This window comes from Eurosta solidaginis, chromosome 1 (assembly GCF_040869045.1).
Source record: "Eurosta solidaginis isolate ZX-2024a chromosome 1, ASM4086904v1, whole genome shotgun sequence".
Lineage (NCBI taxonomy): Eukaryota > Metazoa > Arthropoda > Insecta > Diptera > Tephritidae > Eurosta > Eurosta solidaginis.
The window spans coordinates 286816909-286835516 of NC_090319.1; the positions used below are offsets into that span (position 1 = coordinate 286816909).

The 18608-nt window shown below is 36.4% G+C and overlaps 1 protein-coding gene across 11 annotated transcripts in view; it reads left to right on the plus strand.

The window, feature by feature from the left end:
* Positions 1-13666, plus strand: part of PKD (serine/threonine-protein kinase D3) — a 125770-nt gene extending 112104 nt beyond the window's left edge. For all 11 annotated transcript variants that reach the window (XM_067761060.1, XM_067761056.1, XM_067761055.1 and 8 more), the window contains 8 exons: positions 1212-1356; positions 1472-1609; positions 1692-1873; positions 7674-8790; positions 8854-9062; positions 11549-11894; positions 13090-13272; positions 13334-13666. In XM_067761060.1, coding sequence (XP_067617161.1) covers positions 1212-1356; positions 1472-1609; positions 1692-1873; positions 7674-8790; positions 8854-9062; positions 11549-11894; positions 13090-13272; positions 13334-13518 — 2505 coding nt within the window. In that variant the 3' untranslated portion in view covers positions 13519-13666. The remainder of the gene's footprint in view (positions 1-1211; positions 1357-1471; positions 1610-1691; positions 1874-7673; positions 8791-8853; positions 9063-11548; positions 11895-13089; positions 13273-13333) is intronic.
* Positions 13667-18608: the final 4942 nt, after the last annotated feature.

Below are 18608 nucleotides of genomic sequence, written 5' to 3' on the forward strand. Positions count from 1 at the left end.
TTAACCAAAAATTTAATATCTATATAAGTAAATTATGTCAACATTCAACTCCAGTAATGATATCGTGCAATAAAATACAAAAATAAAATAAAGTTTCAAAATGGGCGTGGCTCCGCCCTTTTTTATTTAATTTCTCTAGAATACTTTTAATGTCATATGTCGAACAAAAACTTACAAATCCTTGTGAAATTTGGTAGGGGCATAGATTCTATGACGATAACTGTTTTCTGTGCAAATGGGCGAATACGGTTGAAGCCACGCCCAGTTTTTATACACAGTCGACAGTCTGTCCTTCCGCTCGGACGTTAACACGATAACTTGAGCAAAAATCGATATATCTTTACTAAACTTAGTTCACGTACTTATCTGAACTCTCTATATCTTGATATAAAAAATGACCGAAATCCGACTATGACCACGCCCACTTTTTCGATATCGAAAAAAGAAAAAGATGCTATAATTCTATACTAAATATGAAAAAAGGGATGAAGAATGGTAATTGGATTGGTCTATTGACGCAAAATATAACTTTAGAAAAAACTTTGTAAAATGCTTGGGATACCTACCATATTAATCAGAAGAAAATGAAAAAGTTCTACAGGGCGAAATCAAAAGACATTGGAATCTTGGCAGGAATACTGTTCGTGGTATTACATATATAAATTAATTAGCGGTACCCGACAGATGATGCTCTAGGTCACCCTGGTCCACATTTTGGTCGATATCTCGAAAATGCCTTCACAAATACAACTAAGGCCCACTCATTTTTAAATAATAATTAACACCTTTTATTTCATACCCATATCGTACAAACGCATTCTAGAGTCACCCCTGGTCTACCTTTATGGCGATATCTCGAAGAGGCGTCCACCTATAGAACTAAGACCCACTCCCTTTAAAAATACCCTTTAATACCTTCCGTTTGATACCCATGTCATACAAACACATTCCAGGGTTACCCTAGGTTCATTTTCCTACATGGTGGTTTCCCCTTATTTTGTCTCCAAAGCTCTCAGCTGAGTATGTAATGTTCGGTTACACCCGAACTTAGACCCCTTTACTTGTTTATTTATCTGCCTATTACCAGCAACCGATTACGCTTTGTTATGCATAATCAAATAAGCAATATATATTTCGCGCACAAACCTGTAGAGCTATTACTTAGCAACTTTTGTCATTTTGTTTTTATTTTATCTTTATTTCTCTTACAGCTTCCCGACAGCGGTTTGACACATTTACCAGAACGCATTTTGCTCTTTCGTCATGATTACAACAGTCCAAATGTATTACACATCATTAACTCAGCAGCGGAAGTCGTCGATGAGACGTTAGTGGAAATTGTATTGACAGCCAATCGTAAGTGAGACCTTATGTCGCTCATTTAAATAAAAACTATAAAAGTTTCAACATTGTTCAAGTTCAGTGATTGACATGTTTCCTTATCTTTGTTTTGCTATTCCTGCACACACAGCCATCCTATATCCCACAACGGAAATGCTAACATTAAAGCCGCATACGCTCAACGTACATTCGTACAAAGCGCCAACATTTTGTGATTTTTGTGGTGAAATGCTATTTGGTTTGGTGCGTCAAGGACTCAAATGCGATGGTAAGTGGGAGTATATGTGTTGATCAAAATAAAAATAATGATAGAATTCACTTATTGCAATTCTTCTTCTGTGTTATTACAGGTTGCGGTCAAAACTATCATAAACGCTGCGTTGTAAAAATACCAAACAATTGCACACGCGCCAATGATCCAAGCTCAAGGCGTTCATCGGCTCTACAGCCGCCACGAAGTCCTTCCGGTGGCTCAACACAATCGTTGGTATCGAATGAGGATCAGGCGCGAAATGATGGCGGTAACTCATTGGTAAAACGAATGTCGGATTTGATGAGTGATATTATTAAGAATTAAAGCTAAATAGAGGGCGCTGTGAAAAATTGAAATTAGATGTTCTTCCTTTTATAACGAAAATAAGTGTACTTAAGAAATTAGTTTAGACATTTACTGAGGCATATAACAATTAATCACAACATTCCATGAACTTTTAAGATTAGTACGCACCCCATATCAAAATCTAATAGACATTTCTTAAATGACCGAAGTTTGTGGAGCAACTAAATCATTGTGAGCTTCCACAATTTACAAATATTTGAGAAAACGTTCACAATAATTAAGAGCCCCAATCAACTGTTAAATCGTTGTTCGATTACCTAAATCATTAACTCAATAGGGGTTGAGAAACATTTTTGTAAACGACTGGAATATTATCCCATTTACATATTTTAAAAGGTTGCCTAACTGTTTGCTTATATTTTCTTTATTAAATAGATTTAAAAAATAAATAATATTATGCAGTCTATTGTTTTAAAGACACATTTAAAAGAAAAATGGGTTTGAAACACATTTGAGCAATTCATGTTAGTTCAATTTATTTACCACGAGCAAACAAACAAACCTTTTTTCCATTCTCTGGCCATTCGTGACAATTGTTCCCCACTTCATATTACACTGGTAGTTGTGGTAATGAAGGAATTAAAAGATTCTAAAGTTTTAGGAATTCACAAGGCATATACATTAGACTGGGTCGATTTATTAACCGATATCGCGCCATCGATGGGCTAAGGAAAAAAAGTTCCACTACGCATACCCAAAAATATTATTTTCGAGCCTGCGAAATTTCATTTGTTTGACTTTTTTCGACATTGATTTTTAAGGTTTTTTTCACTTGATTGCAAAATTTTCATATTTTTCTTCTCAGTATTTTTTTTTTTTTTTTCAAAAAACTGTTATCGACAACGTTTTTAGCGGAAATATTTGGGTCAGACAGGGTATACATATGACAATTTTTTTAGTAGGTCATGAAAAAAACTTTAAAAATAAAGTCGAAAAAAAGTAAAAAAAATTAAATTCGCAAGCTCGAAAATTATTTTTGTTGGGTATGCGTAGTGGACCTACAAATCGACCCACCCTAATATACATAGCTATCGATGATACAAAGAAAATCGTGACTCAATTATAGGAGGTTTGCCCAGTAGACAAAATTGTTTACAATTGCAGCTCTTTTTTCTCCAAATCGAATTGACATCCATAAACTGTGTTGCTTCTTGCAAATTTATGAAAAGTAGTAGCAGTAGAAATAAGAAATTTCAATTGCAGCTAAGTATCGAACTGCATAATTTCGTAGTATTATTTTTGATTTTATGGTTAAAAATAAATAAATGTAAGGCGCGGTAACCTCCGAAGAGATTTTAGGCTGAGCTTATTTTCCAATTTGCGTCGTGTTTCATTTCATTTTTCCTACAACCTGGTGGGACGGGACCTATATGTTGTATGCCGGCTCGGAACGGCATCTGCAAGGCAGATGAGTTTTCAATGAAAAGCTTCCCATGGCAAAACTGCACTCGCAGTGCTTGCCAAATTACTGCAGAGGAGTGTCTACGCTTAAAAAAACATTCTTCTAATTGAAAAAAAAAAAACTTGTTTCTAGAATTTTGATGTTGTGTGAATTCAAAATCTTCGGTGTTGTATGCGGAGCATGCTACCACCACACCACGGTCATGACCATGTTATACTGTATAATTCTTGCAAGTTTCTGGAAACCCACAAACCTACGAAACCAAGTTTACATTTAGGATACTCTTGCTGCGATCGTGTATTCAACCTAGCAGAATATCTATATAGTTTATAATGTCAAAACGTATCTAAATAAAAAACGTATCTAAAACAAAAAATAAAATATCAAAAAAGTTAATAAAATCATCATCTCAAATATTTAAAGGTTTTGGAATTGGCTATGGTATGGTTATGGTTAAGGCGTTATGATATGGTACCATTGACCAATGTAATTTATTGCCATAACGTTATTTGCATCAGCTATTTTATATGGATATGGATATGGCAAGTTTCCAGGGTCTTAATCCGTTCATTGAGCTCTTCTGTCAAAGTCGAAGTCTGAGAAAATTTGCAATTTTTTCCTTTTTGGTAGGGTTTTATTATTTTCAAAAGACAAAAATAATATAACTCTTTCTTATTTCATGAAATATTTATTTAAAATTTTATAATTTTTCCAAAACCTATTGATATTTACAAAGTTACTATCACTTCTAATATACCACTTTCTGCTACATTTTTCTCAGAAAGGGATTTAATTATTCCCTTTTTTTCTGTCGTAAAATCAACCCGTATCGATTTTATAAATTCGGGAGTGTCAAAGCTCTGCTGTCAACAAATGAACAAACCTTTAGTAAGTTTGTGACGTAAGTAAGTGGGCTTGACGCAACAAAACCAGACAGGTGAAGTCATTAGTAAAACAACAAAAATTTGATGGCTCTCATAATCCGGTATGATTTTTCAGAAAAACCGGCGATCGTCACTTCTATTGAACAGGCTCCAGATATTTTTACTTTTCAATTAGGAAAGCATTTCAAAGAATTACATTTCGTAGTAACTTCAAGATCTGGTTTAGAATATTTTCAAAAATTCCGTTGTACGTTTTTTAAAATTGTTATATTTAAATATACATTTCACATAATAAATAAAAATAAATATGATTTAAAAAATAGTTTATGTTGTCTTTTATTTTGTTTATTTTATTTTTGAAATTGTAAATACTCTACTCCAGATTATACGAGTTAATATTCCAACCCTGTTCTCATTCTATTTAGGACTGTCACAATAATCTCTTATATCGCCTATCAGTAAATCCCAGAACTTCGAAGAAAGCCTCCCTCCCCCCCCCCACCCCCGCTTTTTTCTTTAATTCGGCTATAGATTACCCTACCTCATGAATTTTTCCAAACATGCCCTATTTCAGCTCAAAAAATCACTGATGCTGAAAAAGGCTTTTTGTATACAAAGTCTGAGATCGGGCTTTCTTCACATTCTTAAGCCAAATTATGGAATATAGCGTTTTGAACAAAACATCTGAGGTAGGACTTTTTTTAAACAAATTCGGATTATAACAAAAGTTACAGAAGTCAGTGCCTCTTAGAGATTAAGGTCGAAATTGGTTTACATTCCAATCAAAGCCAACTTCGAAAAGAACGATCATTTTTTAAATGTAGAACAAGCAATATTTTCTGCAAATAAATACAAGGCGCGATATTCCCTCCGAATAGATTCAGGCCGATCTTCTCTTCCAATTTGCATCATGCTCCTTCTAATATTTCCTAAGAATTGAAAACATGGTTTACGCCGACTCAGAAGCTTTTCATGACAAAAATACAGTCGGAGGGGCGACCCCACTTAGGAAAACTTAAAAAAAAACATGTTTATAAATTTTATGATTGCCTGGGAGTTGAACCCAAGATCTTCGGTGTGATGGGCAAAGTACGCTACCGGCGGCCGCCGTGGTTCTGAAAAACGAAGCTGTCTTCGGCTGTGCCCGAATTTTATACCTTTAATGAATGCAACTAGAAAGAAAGTAGCTTAGAAAGCGTCAAACCTCGTATTTCAATGCTGAGTTCAGTTAAAAATTTCCTCCATTCTCAGTTACATACAATTTAACTTCTCTTCTTCGTTGAAGCGCTCAAAGTGGCAGGTATGGAATTTCCAAAATGTTTTTCTCTGAATAATAACTTGTATGAGATATCTACTATTTCTGTGAAACTTTATTTGCATAGAATGGAAAAAAATTTGGCGTAAACAAATTTCTATGGTAGAGTATGCTAAAAAAAAAGTTTGAACAAGCGTGTATAGGATCGTTGAAAGACTTAAAAACCTCAAATTGCCATATTTTTTAACCGGAAATTCGCATCATATTTGGTATTTGGTGGTGTTTCTAAAATTGTACATACATTTAGACGTAAAAATTCTCAACAGTCATATCCTTCGATCCACAACTCACATCGTATTAGAAAGAAGACATACATACCTCTTATTTCCACATATATTTAGATAAACTGGAATACATATTTATAAGAAGGTGGGCATGGTCCCGGCAGAGGACTTAGATTTCATAGGACTCATGTTCTATACAATTTAACATTTCTAACAGTCATAGCTTCGACCTTGTTTATCTTATATTGTTCTGAAAGTGTTCCAGCTCGCAACCGGAACCTTTCCATTGGATCGAAAGAGATTTAACTGCAATAAACTCCATACTTATAAGCATACATACATATTGGGTCCCAAAGCATATGGGAATAGATGAAAATGAAAAAGCGGATGAAATAGCTAAAAAGGGCACATCCCTTGAAGCTTGTTCCGTAGACGTCCCAATTAGATTGGGCGAGATTAAGCGAAAGCGAGAGGTACACATGATCGACCAAGCGGGAAAGGCGTGGGTTCAAGCGCGGAGCTGTAAAGTGTTGTCGAAGATTATGTGTAGGTCTTACAACCTTAGACTAACAAAGTTGCTTCTATCATTAATAAGAGAGGACTGTAGACTCATGACGGGTATTCTGACTGGACACTGCCTTCTGGCGTCACATGCCCTTAAATTAGGCTTGGTCAGTGATAGCCGATACAGGAAATGCGGGTTGGAGGAGGAAACGATCGAGCACGTTCTGTGCTCGTGCCCTGCGCTTGCCAGGTTAAGACTCCAGCTATTAGGAGTGGTACAGCTGTCAGATCTAGAAGCACCAAGTGGCTTAAGGCCTAGGTAGCTTCTAGTATTTGCCAAGAGGACGGAGTTATTTTATAACATAGGTCCTGGTTTTTGATAGGGTTATTCAATTTGGTCGTTAAAACAAACTTCTGGTAACACTATAGACTCATTCAGTCTATGTGAGGTCCACATGTACCTGCCTTGCAGATGCCGTTCGGAGTCAGCATACAATATAGGATCTACATGGTCCCGCCAATTTGTAGAGAAATTTAAAAGCAGCTTTACGCTATTTTGGAAGAAAAGCTCGGCCTTAAATCTCTTCGGAAGTTATCGCGTCTTACATTTATTTTTATTTATGAGAGTGAAACATAGAACGGACTAAGAGTAAAGAATGTTATACGGAAGCAAAGAGAAGTAGGAAAGAAAAGGAGGTGAAGTAGAAAAGAGAATGTGAGAGAAAACATAAAAGAGCGGTAGGAATAGTCATAATGATAGAAATAAAGAAGGAAGGGGGGAAATACTAAGAGAGTGTGGGAGGAAGAGATTTGGAGCAAGATAGCTAGAGGAATAATTATAATTTATGGCAGAATGATAAATGCTTCGAAAGGAAGGGGAGGAGAAGAAGAGTGAGAAGGTAAGCCGTTTAGCCAGTAGTAGAAAAGGGGTTTTTTTTAGCAAGATTGCTTTGACCTACAACTTTGATACTCTGGTGGAAAATATGAAAATGTTAACACGAACCTCTTTAAAATAAACGTTGCAAGTGTAATTCCTTATTTTTCATAATATTTAATAAACTTTTATGTTGGAAAAGGATGTAGAAGTAATAAAAATCTAAGAACACTGTAGGTATATACACGTAGCCGTGCCTATCAGGCTATTTGCTTTGTGCTTATAATTTTTACTCTAATATAAAAATAAAATACGCCGAGTGTTAAACAGATAATCATAGGAACAAGAGTATACTGAATAATTTCAAAATGCCTCAATATTTAAGTTATTTGGGAATTTAGAAACAAACAACTTATGAGCTTTGGAGCTTCCGCAGCACTTATTAGTTATATTCTAAGCTGACGTTTAGTTACTCATTCTTCGCCCGCATTTTTCTATTTTCTTGCTCAGAATATCCCACATTATCGCACCCACAGTCGATCTCCTTCCTCGGGCAGCCGCAATGGAACATCCGGCAACAATCATTGCCTCAGCACCAATATTGCAACATACACACCGACATTGGCTTATGCCGAGAAAATACGCATTCCACACACCTTTATGGTGCACACCTATGGCATACCCACCGTATGTCAATATTGCAAGAAACTTCTCAAAGGTCTATTCAAGCAGGGCCTACAGTGTAAAGATTGTCAATATAATGCACATAAAAAGTGTTTAGATAAAGTGCCACACGATTGTACTGGTGAACGCCAATTACATGCCAACGATTGTGCCGATAATACTCCCACACATGCGCATACGCCAAAAACAAATGACAATTTCTTCCGCGAAGAATTCGATGATAGTGATTTCGAAGACAATCCCTCACCAAGTAGTGCTTATACAACAACAAATAATACGGCGGCGACGCATAAATATGGAGCAGCCGCAACTGGAGAAAAATCTACGCGTACCTACATACCAAAGACGACAACGGATGCACACAACTCACCACCAGAACTGGTTAATGGGTTGGGCGGTGGAGGAGGAGGTGGTGATGATGGACGTAGTAAAGATGCTCGTAAAACCGGCGAAGGTCAAACGAATGATGGACAGTCGGAGCAATCAAGCTCATCTTCATCGCCTAGTGCCAATATTCCTCTAATGCGTATTGTGCAATCTGTGAAACATACAAAAAAGCGCGGTGGACAAGCGATCAAGGAGGCCTGGCTGGTTCATTACACCAGTTTGGATAAGACAGTCAAACGTTATTTTTGGCGTTTAGATTCAAAAACGCTTACGTTAACATTATTCCACTCTGAACAAGGTAGCAAATATCATAAGGATATACCATTGTCGGAAATAGTTAGGATCGACACCAATAGCGATCTGCGCGTAGACAACAATTATTGTTTCGAACTGAAGACAGCGACTATTAGCTATTATGTAGGACAAGATCCATTGGTTGGTGTACGCGAGGAGCAACCAGTAAGATTGCCGCCGGCGGAAAGTGGCATCGGTACGGATATTGCGAAGACTTGGGAGACAATCATTAGGCAGGCGTATATGCATGTGGCAAATACACGTAAGTGCTCTTAAAGAAGATTACTTGTTGACGATGTAAAAGTTCCCTTTTTTTTGGTTACAGAATGTTGCGAAAACGAAGAAAACGTTCAGGATATGGGTCAATTATATCAAATATTTCCCGATGAAGTACTCGGTTCAGGTCAATTCGGCGTTGTTTATGGAGGTCTACACAAAAAAACGAAGAGAGAAGTTGCCATTAAAGTTATTGACAAATTACGTTTTCCCACCAAACAAGAAGCCCAGCTTAAAAATGAAGTCGCCATATTGCAAGTGAGTAAAGAAATAGTCGTAGATCAAGTACTAAAGAACTGCAGGACTCAAAAAGTTAAAAAATTATTAACTTTTAATCTTTAAATCTCAATAAATGAGAAACTTCGAATTAAAGACCTCAGTTGTTTTAGGTGTTTGCGTATCGAATCCCTTTCAGGGGATTTCCAGCACAATTTATAGCTTCCCCAACTCACTTAGCCGTTGCAAATCATGTTTGTTTAGCAGGTGTGGCTCTGGCGACCCTAAATTCCTCACGGATGGAAGGGGTTGGATGATCTAGAAGGTTCAATGGTGATTATCAAATCTATAACCAGACGTTCTGGCTAGTACATTAATATTGCAAGTATTCTGAATGTATCCAATTAATATCTGGCATAGGGCCACCAACATCGGTAAATTCCAGGAAATCTCATGTGACTCGGCACCCAGATTAAAATAGCTTCCCAATGATTGACGGACACTATGTGTACCGGCTGACCACTGAAATACAGAATGCGTTAGAGTGCGAAGCAATTGTGCTTCTTGGACGTAACCTTCGATAACACATCTCACAACGGTGTTAGTCGTACGCGCGAATTAAGAGAAGTTAACTGTTCTAAAAGAATAGGATAGACTCTCTTTTCATACGAGGATAACCGACCGACAACTCCACAAAGGGCTGTCCACAAAGTTCGAACCAGTTCACCTTCTCCAAAAAATATTTCTCACATCGGATGAAATGTTGCAGAAAAGTGTGACACTCTGAGGCGCATAGTATAAGAACAGGCAGGTAGTGTTACCCTGGGGATCTAAGCTAAAGAAGGTTAATGCCGAGGCAGGGTAATTCAAAACCCAACGTATAGAAAAACTAAACTTTAACGCATTCAGTTTCACAGGGACAACATTAACCTAAACCTTAGATGTAGGCCGAACTGCTTTTCCAATGCATCGTGCTCCTTTTTATTTTTCCTACAAATTGGTGGGACGGGACCTACATGTTTTACGCCAACTCTGAACGGCATCTGCACGGCAAATGAGTTTTCAAGGCGAGGCAAAGTTACATGGGACATTTCCATAGTTGAGAGTTTCAATCGAAACCATGGGCTTGCATCGCACAACGACGGCTAGAAGACACCAAAAGGCATAGCACAGGAATAGCATATCCGTACCACTTTGACGATTTTTTTTAAATCAAGAGAGATAAATCCGGATTGTAACTATACATATGGCACCATTTTGCTACTTTGCGCTCAACGGGCAGCTAACACTACTATCCATCTGGCCTGAGTTACGGGGGTAGTTGAACAAAGCGGACAACTTGGCAACAGATCGCTTGAAAACGACATGAAATTAAACAATAAACGATGAACTTGCTTCAGTAAAAGCGGGGATATAAATGCAGAGCCCATCCTCGTAGGTTACGATGTCTTTTAAGGAAAAAGACTTAAGGTTTTGGCACATACACTCCATGAAGCCGACTACCATAATCGAATTTTTGTGTGTGCCCAAGTCGAGACCTATATATCGCAGTGTATAACTTTACAAATATCTAAGCATACGCCATATACAACAGGATTCGACAACCCCGGAACCTTAGTGAGCTTCCAGAAACATAATATCCACTTTTCCCCCGACATGTTTTACCTTGATCAGCTTCCTTGAAACCTTTAAAGTGGCCCTAGGGTATATAAATTCTAGATTGTGAAGGACTAGCGATAACTGCAAAAACAAGTTCAGCTTAGAAATCAAACGGAGAATAACTTCTCCGAATAAGTGCTTTATTGGACTGAATAGGCAATAGGATAGTAAGGTCCTCTATTGAAGAACAAAAATTACGCTCTACATACCTCTCCTGATGTATGGCACGGAATCATGGACTGTCTCGAGAGAAGATGAAAAAGCTTTTGGAGTTTTCGAGAGAATAGTTTTCCAGAAGATGTATGGTCCTGTCCGTCATGCGATGGCGAATATCGGAGGAGGTATACGACGATATGACGATAGTGTAGCAAAAAAAAAAAACCCAAAGGCTTCGCTTGTTACGTCATGTTATGCAAATGGACACAGACGATCCGCCATTTCAGTCAACGCCGCAGTTTCAAAGCAGTGGAAGGGGAAGACCTCTACTGAGTTAGAAGAAGTAAGTAGAGGAAGACTTGACCTCGCTTGGTGCTTTAGGGACTTTCCATCTTTTAGTACACAAAGCATTACATTTGAAGTTTGGTATGATCACAAGTTGCGTAATATGTAGGGGCTTTATCATAGATACCCGACCCATTAAGAGATACCATAAATGAAAATTATATACCAAGTACCTGAGTGGTGATGCAACCATGCCCTTCTGGGAATTGTGTTTTTTTAGTCCGACCCTGACAGATCTTATTGTGTTTAAAGTATTAAAATATTAAAAATTAAGGTCGAGCATTGTTCTGTTATTCCATAGCTTCTTTCGTGCATCTATCCTGGGCTTCTTATTAAAAATTTTAATTAATTTCACTCCTTGTTCACAGAATATTTCACACTGTGGCGTTGTGAATTTGGAGCGTATGTTCGAAACCCCAGAGCGTATATTTGTTGTAATGGAAAAACTTAAGGGCGATATGTTGGAGATGATACTCTCACACGAAAAGGGACGCCTTAGTGAACGAGTAACGAAATTTCTCATCACACAAATACTCATTGCCCTTAAGCATTTGCACAGCAAAAATATTGTACATTGTGATTTGAAGCCGGAAAATGTGCTACTCTCATCAGATGCGGAATTTCCACAAGTAAAACTTTGTGATTTTGGTTATGCTAGAATTATTGGGGAAAAATCGTTCAGACGATCTGTTGTGGGAACACCAGCGTACTTGGGTGAGTATTTAAAATGCCTATCTTAATATATGTATAAATTCTTCTGTATGTTTGTTTTTGACTAAAATCCTCCTAAACGAATGGCCTTATTTTGATGAAATTATGCGTGTATGTGTTTAAGGAGATTTGAGGATGCCTGAGACTTACAATTTAGTCAGGGAAGTGGACCAGAGACCAACCAAAAAATCTAATTTATGGTGCTATTCATTTTAAATTCGGCATGGTGGTGCCCCTTTTACCAAGATAATACTTGAGACACTTTTCATTCCTGGAAATAGACCAGGGGCCAATCTTTGCTAAATAAAAATAGCCGATTCGCTTGAAAGATAGTGTGGCGAATGTTGACATCACTAGGCTGTGAGTAAATAATCACGCAACAACAAAAACATGAAGCAGCCACTCTTATATATATACATGTCCACGTTAAACCTAGCAACACTTATGTAGAAGGCGACGAAAAGATATCACACACACACACACACACACACACACACACATGTAATCATCAGCCGAAATAGTTACTCACACATACCCATGCATATGGCTATAAACTACAGATATACATGTATATAGCTGTTTACCAAGCAGGAGATACAAAAGTTCTAGAAGGTGAAACGTCTAGACCTTTGGAGAAATATGCAGACGAGGCAACAGAGAGTATAAAAGCAGCGCAAGCTGAGTATTAACTATCAGTTGAGATTTAAACTCGCTATTGGTTGTGAAGTATACTTGTGAAGAACTACTCCCAAATTAATCAAAATAAAGACCAGTTTGCAATACGGAATATTGGAGTGATTTATTCAACAGTTTAGCGATTCGAACGTTAGCAGAAGAAATTTCTCTAAATTCGTTATAATAGGTATACTTCCGGACTACCTCATTATTTAAGAAACTTTTCTTTCCGGGTATTAGACCAGGGACCGTATTATTCCAAAAAATCTAATTTAGGGTGCGATTCCCTTGAAATTCGGTACAGGGTCAAATCTTTTGCCAACATAACATTTGAGAAATCTTTCATTCCGTATTGAGTAAAAATAAGTTTCACTTATAAAAATTTAAGATAAAGTAGATTTGAGAGTGACGAAGAGAAGTGTGTCCCCTATTTAAATGTAGGCAAACCAATTTTCGGGCAGAACAGAGTACGTTGGGTACTTTGTTATGTATCTATATTAGAAATTTATTATTATCTTTATAGCACCCGAGGTATTGCGCAACAAAGGCTACAACCGTTCACTGGATATGTGGTCTGTTGGTGTCATCATTTATGTAAGTCTAAGCGGGACATTCCCCTTCAACGAGGAAGAAGATATCAATGATCAAATTCAGAATGCTGCTTTCATGTATCCACCAAATCCATGGAAAGAGATCTCCTCTAATGGTTTGTATATAAAGCAAGAATAGAATAAATTTCATAATAAAGCAAATATTTCTCATTTCAGCCATTGACCTCATCAACAATCTGCTACAAGTAAAACAACGTAAACGCTACACCGTCGACAAAAGTCTACAACATTATTGGCTACAGGACAAGCATACATATAGAGATTTACGCAATTTGGAGGGTCAAGTAGGCACACGATATTTGACGCATGAAGCGGATGACATGAGATGGGCTGATATGTGACCGAATGAAGGAGAGAGTGATATCAAAACTGTACAAAAAGTAGAAGAACAAAATAAAGCACAAAACGAACAAAGAAATGAAGTTTGTGAAAAGAAAGCACAAAAGCAGGAATTTCAACAATTGTTTGCCATTAAAGAGCAGCAACAACATCAGCAACACCTAGAACATGCACGACAACGCCAAAATTTGTCCATACAATCACAACATAATCGTCATATCGATGCTGAATCTTGTGTGTGCCGCAGTTTACCCGGCGCACCAAAAGTCGAGGCGATCGGTGATAAAGCCATTAAATGGATGCGTGGTCATTTATGTCGAAATATAAAATGAGATTCATATTTTAAAATAATGTTTTAATGAGAGTTAATTAATAAGAAATAATACAAATATCTATAAGTAAGACAAATCCATAAACTTCTAACAAGAAACTCAAATTGTGGTCAAAAGTTAATCTCATCATATGCAGGAAGCTTAAAAAAGCATAAAACAGTAGGGTAATTTAATTGAGCTAGTCTAAAATCACATGTATATTTTGAAAAGCTGGCATGGATTATTTAATGAGTTCAGTCCGGCGCAAAATAAGACTCTCGAGAAGTTGCCAAATCAGCTGCTAAATTAAACTGTTTTAGAAAGGCTATACTTTGGCACAAGCCGAGGAATGTATGATATAAAACAGAAATTGCATGCCCAGACTAATGAGTTGCGGGACATTCGCGGTCAGCACTCCTTTATAAATCAAGAGGCCGTATTGAGAATGTTAAAAATATTGTCTAAAAGCTTCAGTTCAGTTCAGTTGGATTTCTCTAATAGAAAATATTTTCAGGGATAAGGTGAAACAAGGTTGAAGGACATAAGGCAAAAAATATAATTAGCCTTATGGTCACTCGAGAAAAAATGAGTTGACCGTATGGCCTTTACGGAAAATCAGAATAGCCATAATGTCAATATCGTTGTTATTGTAACCATCTAAAATTTGACGCTGTAACTATTTCATATGATCATAACTTCAATTCACTTTGTATCCATTTAAAGTGGACATAGGGTCAATTGACTTTATGACGACTGACCTTATGTCACCTCTTCTTGTTCAGTACCGCGAGAGTACATGATCGCGCGAAATTGTATTACTATTTCGCATATCTATGGGCGGATGTGCGCCAATATTTCGCAGCGTGACTACCAAATTCCTGTTTCGCATTATAATTTCTCTTTAACTTCAAACATACTTTCTATTGCTATACGTCAATTCAATGAGAGAGAGCCTTTGAAAAACGTATTCGCATCCACGAATTTCGCACTACTCAGCAGTCTCGACTTGCTCGCCCCACATGGAAATACTTTTTCTTATTGAAACAAGTTTTTTTTAATTTTGGATTTTTTTTTGCCCGGGACTTGAACCCAGCACCATTGGTGTGGTAGGCGGTGAACGCCACCAGCACACCACGGGGCCCAGCGTAGTCACAGTGCGGCGATTGACTGGATAATGTTGATGTCCGCCATCCCCAACGCAAGTGATTAAGTAAATACTTCTAAGAACGTTTTTCTCTCACAATCTCAGTGCGTCTGTTGTTGTTGTAGCTATAAAGACGTTCTCCGACGGCTTTGGGGATGTTGTCGAACTTGATGGTGCTTTTCCCGATATACATATATCCAGTACGCTCCGGTAACAAGCACAATTAAGGTACTACTCCAACCATCTCGGGAACGATTTAATATAACCGCATTAAACCTTCTGGGCCATACCGCTTCCACTCCTGCCATAGCCTCGCCTGGAAAATATATATATGATTCATTCATATATTTAACGGGATTTCCCTCTTGCTGGTGAGGTTGACAAGTTGATAGCGGAAGCTGTGAATCTATAAAACTCTGTTTTGCATTATCAACCCCTTAAATAAGGGCCGTCTTATCTGATGTTTATTTTGAATTGCTTATTCAGTCCAAAGTAGCATTTGTTGACAAAAGTGTTTCTTCGCCGGTCTACATTTGGACTCAATATTTAGTACAATCTGGTTGACAGGTCATTAATGCGTTACTAAGAAAGCAAATGCAGGAATGAAACTATAAAAAATGCCGAGAGTTTGCCTAAAATAGTCCCGAAAAATACCGAAAATTATTCCTACAACAGTTCCGAAATTATCTGGATTCCCAGCATTATGCAACATGAGAGGGAAATCGTGCCGAAAATTATCCCAGAATTATTCTAAAAACAATTCCGAAAACGGTTCTGAAGTAATCCCGAAATGTTCAGAAAACGGTTCCGTTTATTTTCATAAATAACTATTACGAAACTATTTACGAAAGAATACTTTCATATCGAACCTGTATTATTTTCAAGTATCAAGTTAAAATGATAGTGGAAACAAATCAATGATTTTATAATGGGCGTGGCACTTCCCACCAACTGACATAAATGTTATGTTAAGCTTACGTTTAGGCAATTCAAGTGTCTGCTATTCGCCATATGTGCTATGCTTTAATCATATTTTTTATTGGAAACCATGGAACCAACTTAAAGCTTACGATTTTTCATGAATACGAAGTGTTGTGAATTGCCCAATTACTTATATTTCCGTTCTTTTCTGAGAGACAAGCTCCTACAAAATACCCCATTGTGCTCTAGAAGAAGGCTTGGCCATTCCTTTTGAGTTTTCTACTATATAATAAATTAACAACAAGGTAAAACAATGAGTTATACATCTGAATGTGTGATTGTAGTGCAAATTTATGCATTTTGATAGATATGTGTGTTTATACTTTTTTTTCTTTTTCCTTGACACAGTACCTTATCTCAATTTTATATACTAAAAATACAAAAACTAATTAAATTTAAAAAAAAATAAGACTATATAATACAACTACTACATACATATGGGGTATTGCATCCCATTTCGACCAATTTTGAAGCCGACCCCTTTAGAATTGGCTGAAAGCTTTTCTTCTTTTTCTAGCTTGCGAAAGACGTTTTTCAGAATTTTTTCAAATTTTTTCATCCTTTAAATTGGAATGAATTTAAAAAAAACACCGTTTTTGTTTTCAAAATGCTATAACTTTTTCAAAAATTGACCGTTTGGGATCTTTTTTTTAAATTTGTTTTTAAATGTACTTTTCGGAAAAAATACAAAAAAATTTTTAAAGTTTTTTTTTTAATTTTTCAGTTTTTCGAGATTTTTCGAATTTCGCCATTTTCTTTTTTTCTCATAAAAAATTTCAATTCTGCAATCATCCCCACTAATCCCGGAGTGGGCCGATTTTTTTATATTCTGTTTTATTTAATTGAAAAAAAAATTTCAAAAATAACATTTTTTTTATCAGTTTTATTTATATAACAAAAAAATGTAAGCAAATGATTTTTAATAAATAAATAAAGAAAATAAATTCATAATTTGTTACATTATTTTTAGAAAACTTACATTTTAATCGTAGATTACCATAATATATAAAGAAAAGAATACTTAAAAATCATTTTCTTGTATTTTTTTGTTATATAAATATAACAAAAATAAAAAATTTTTTTCAATTAAATAAAAAAGAATATAAAAAAAACGGCCCACTCCGGGATTAGTGGGGATGATTGCAGAATTGATTGAAGTTTTTTATGAGAAAAAAAAATGGCGAAATTCGAAAAATCTCGAAAAACTGAAAAATTAAAAAAAAACTTTAAAATTTTTTTTGTATTTTTTCCGAAAAGTACATTTCAAAACAAATTTAAAAAAAAAGATCCCAAACGGTCAGTTTTTGAAAAAGTTATAGCATTTTGAAAACAAAAACGGTATTTTTTTTTAAATTCATTCCAACTTAAAGGATGAAAAAATTTGAAAAAATTCTGAAAAACGTCTTTCGTAAGCTAGAAAAAGAAGAAAAACTTTCAGCCAATTCTAAAGGGGTCGGGTTCAAAATTGGTCGAAATGGGATGGAATACCCCATATATAAATGTACTAAATATTTACTTAATAAACATAACTAAGGATATGCGCCCGTGTATAATAAAAATTTTAAATGCGAACAAATTCCAATTGCTTATACACACTTCTATATATGATATAGTAAATAACTGAAAATTTGTGCTAAATTTTTTTTCTGCTACATTTATAAAATATAAAAAAATTTAGTTCTGTAAACAATCTAAATAGTAAACATGTGTGAAATATTTGCCGCATTATAAATACATGAACAATTACATAGTATGTATTAAGCTCGGTATGATCATTCTTATGAAACACAGTGTTATTAATATTGCTCATCTTTATTTTTCGAAATAAATATTGAAATTTTGCTATTTAGCAAATTAAAAAAGAGATTTTATATATATATTTTAATTTAAATATCGGCAAAGTTACTACACTCATATACTCTCTGCCACTGATCCTAATTGATGCAATGACACAACGTGCGCGTTTCGTACAGATACTCGAACTACCAACCCGCTACCTGATAAAAATAAAATACATATAAGGCGCACCTTGTTGTTGTTGTTGTTATTGTGGTGTTAAGGACACTACTCAAAGGCCTTGGGGAGTATTGCCGATGTTGATGGTCCTTTGTCGGATGCATATCCGATGCGTACTGGGTCCCGGGGCAAATGGGGATATATGAAAGTGATCGACCAAACAGGAAATACGTTGAACCAAGCGCGGGGCTGCCAAGTTTCGAAGATCATGTGCAGGTCTTACGAAGTTACTCTTATCAGTAAAAAGGAAACAACGGTAGACTCATCATGGCTACTCTGACTGAATACTGCTTTCTTGCGTCACATGCTTTCAAAAAAAAGCCTTTTCAGTGATAGTAGATGCAGGAAGTGCGGATTGTAAAAGGATACGATCGAGCACGTGTTGTGCTTGTGTCCTGCACTCGCCAGGCTAGGTTTCAGGCTTTAAGGAGTGACCAGGTCTAGAAGCCGGAAAGAGGACAGGTCCTAAAATGTTTCTAGTATTTGCCAAGAGTTGGGAACCAGCATTGACGCAAACAACAACATCAGCTCTGAAATCCAGCAAAGAATCACTCTAGCAAATAAATGCTACTTCGGACTAGGTAGGCAATTCAAAAGTCTACAAGTCTCTTATCGTACCCGTCTTGCTATATGGTGCAAA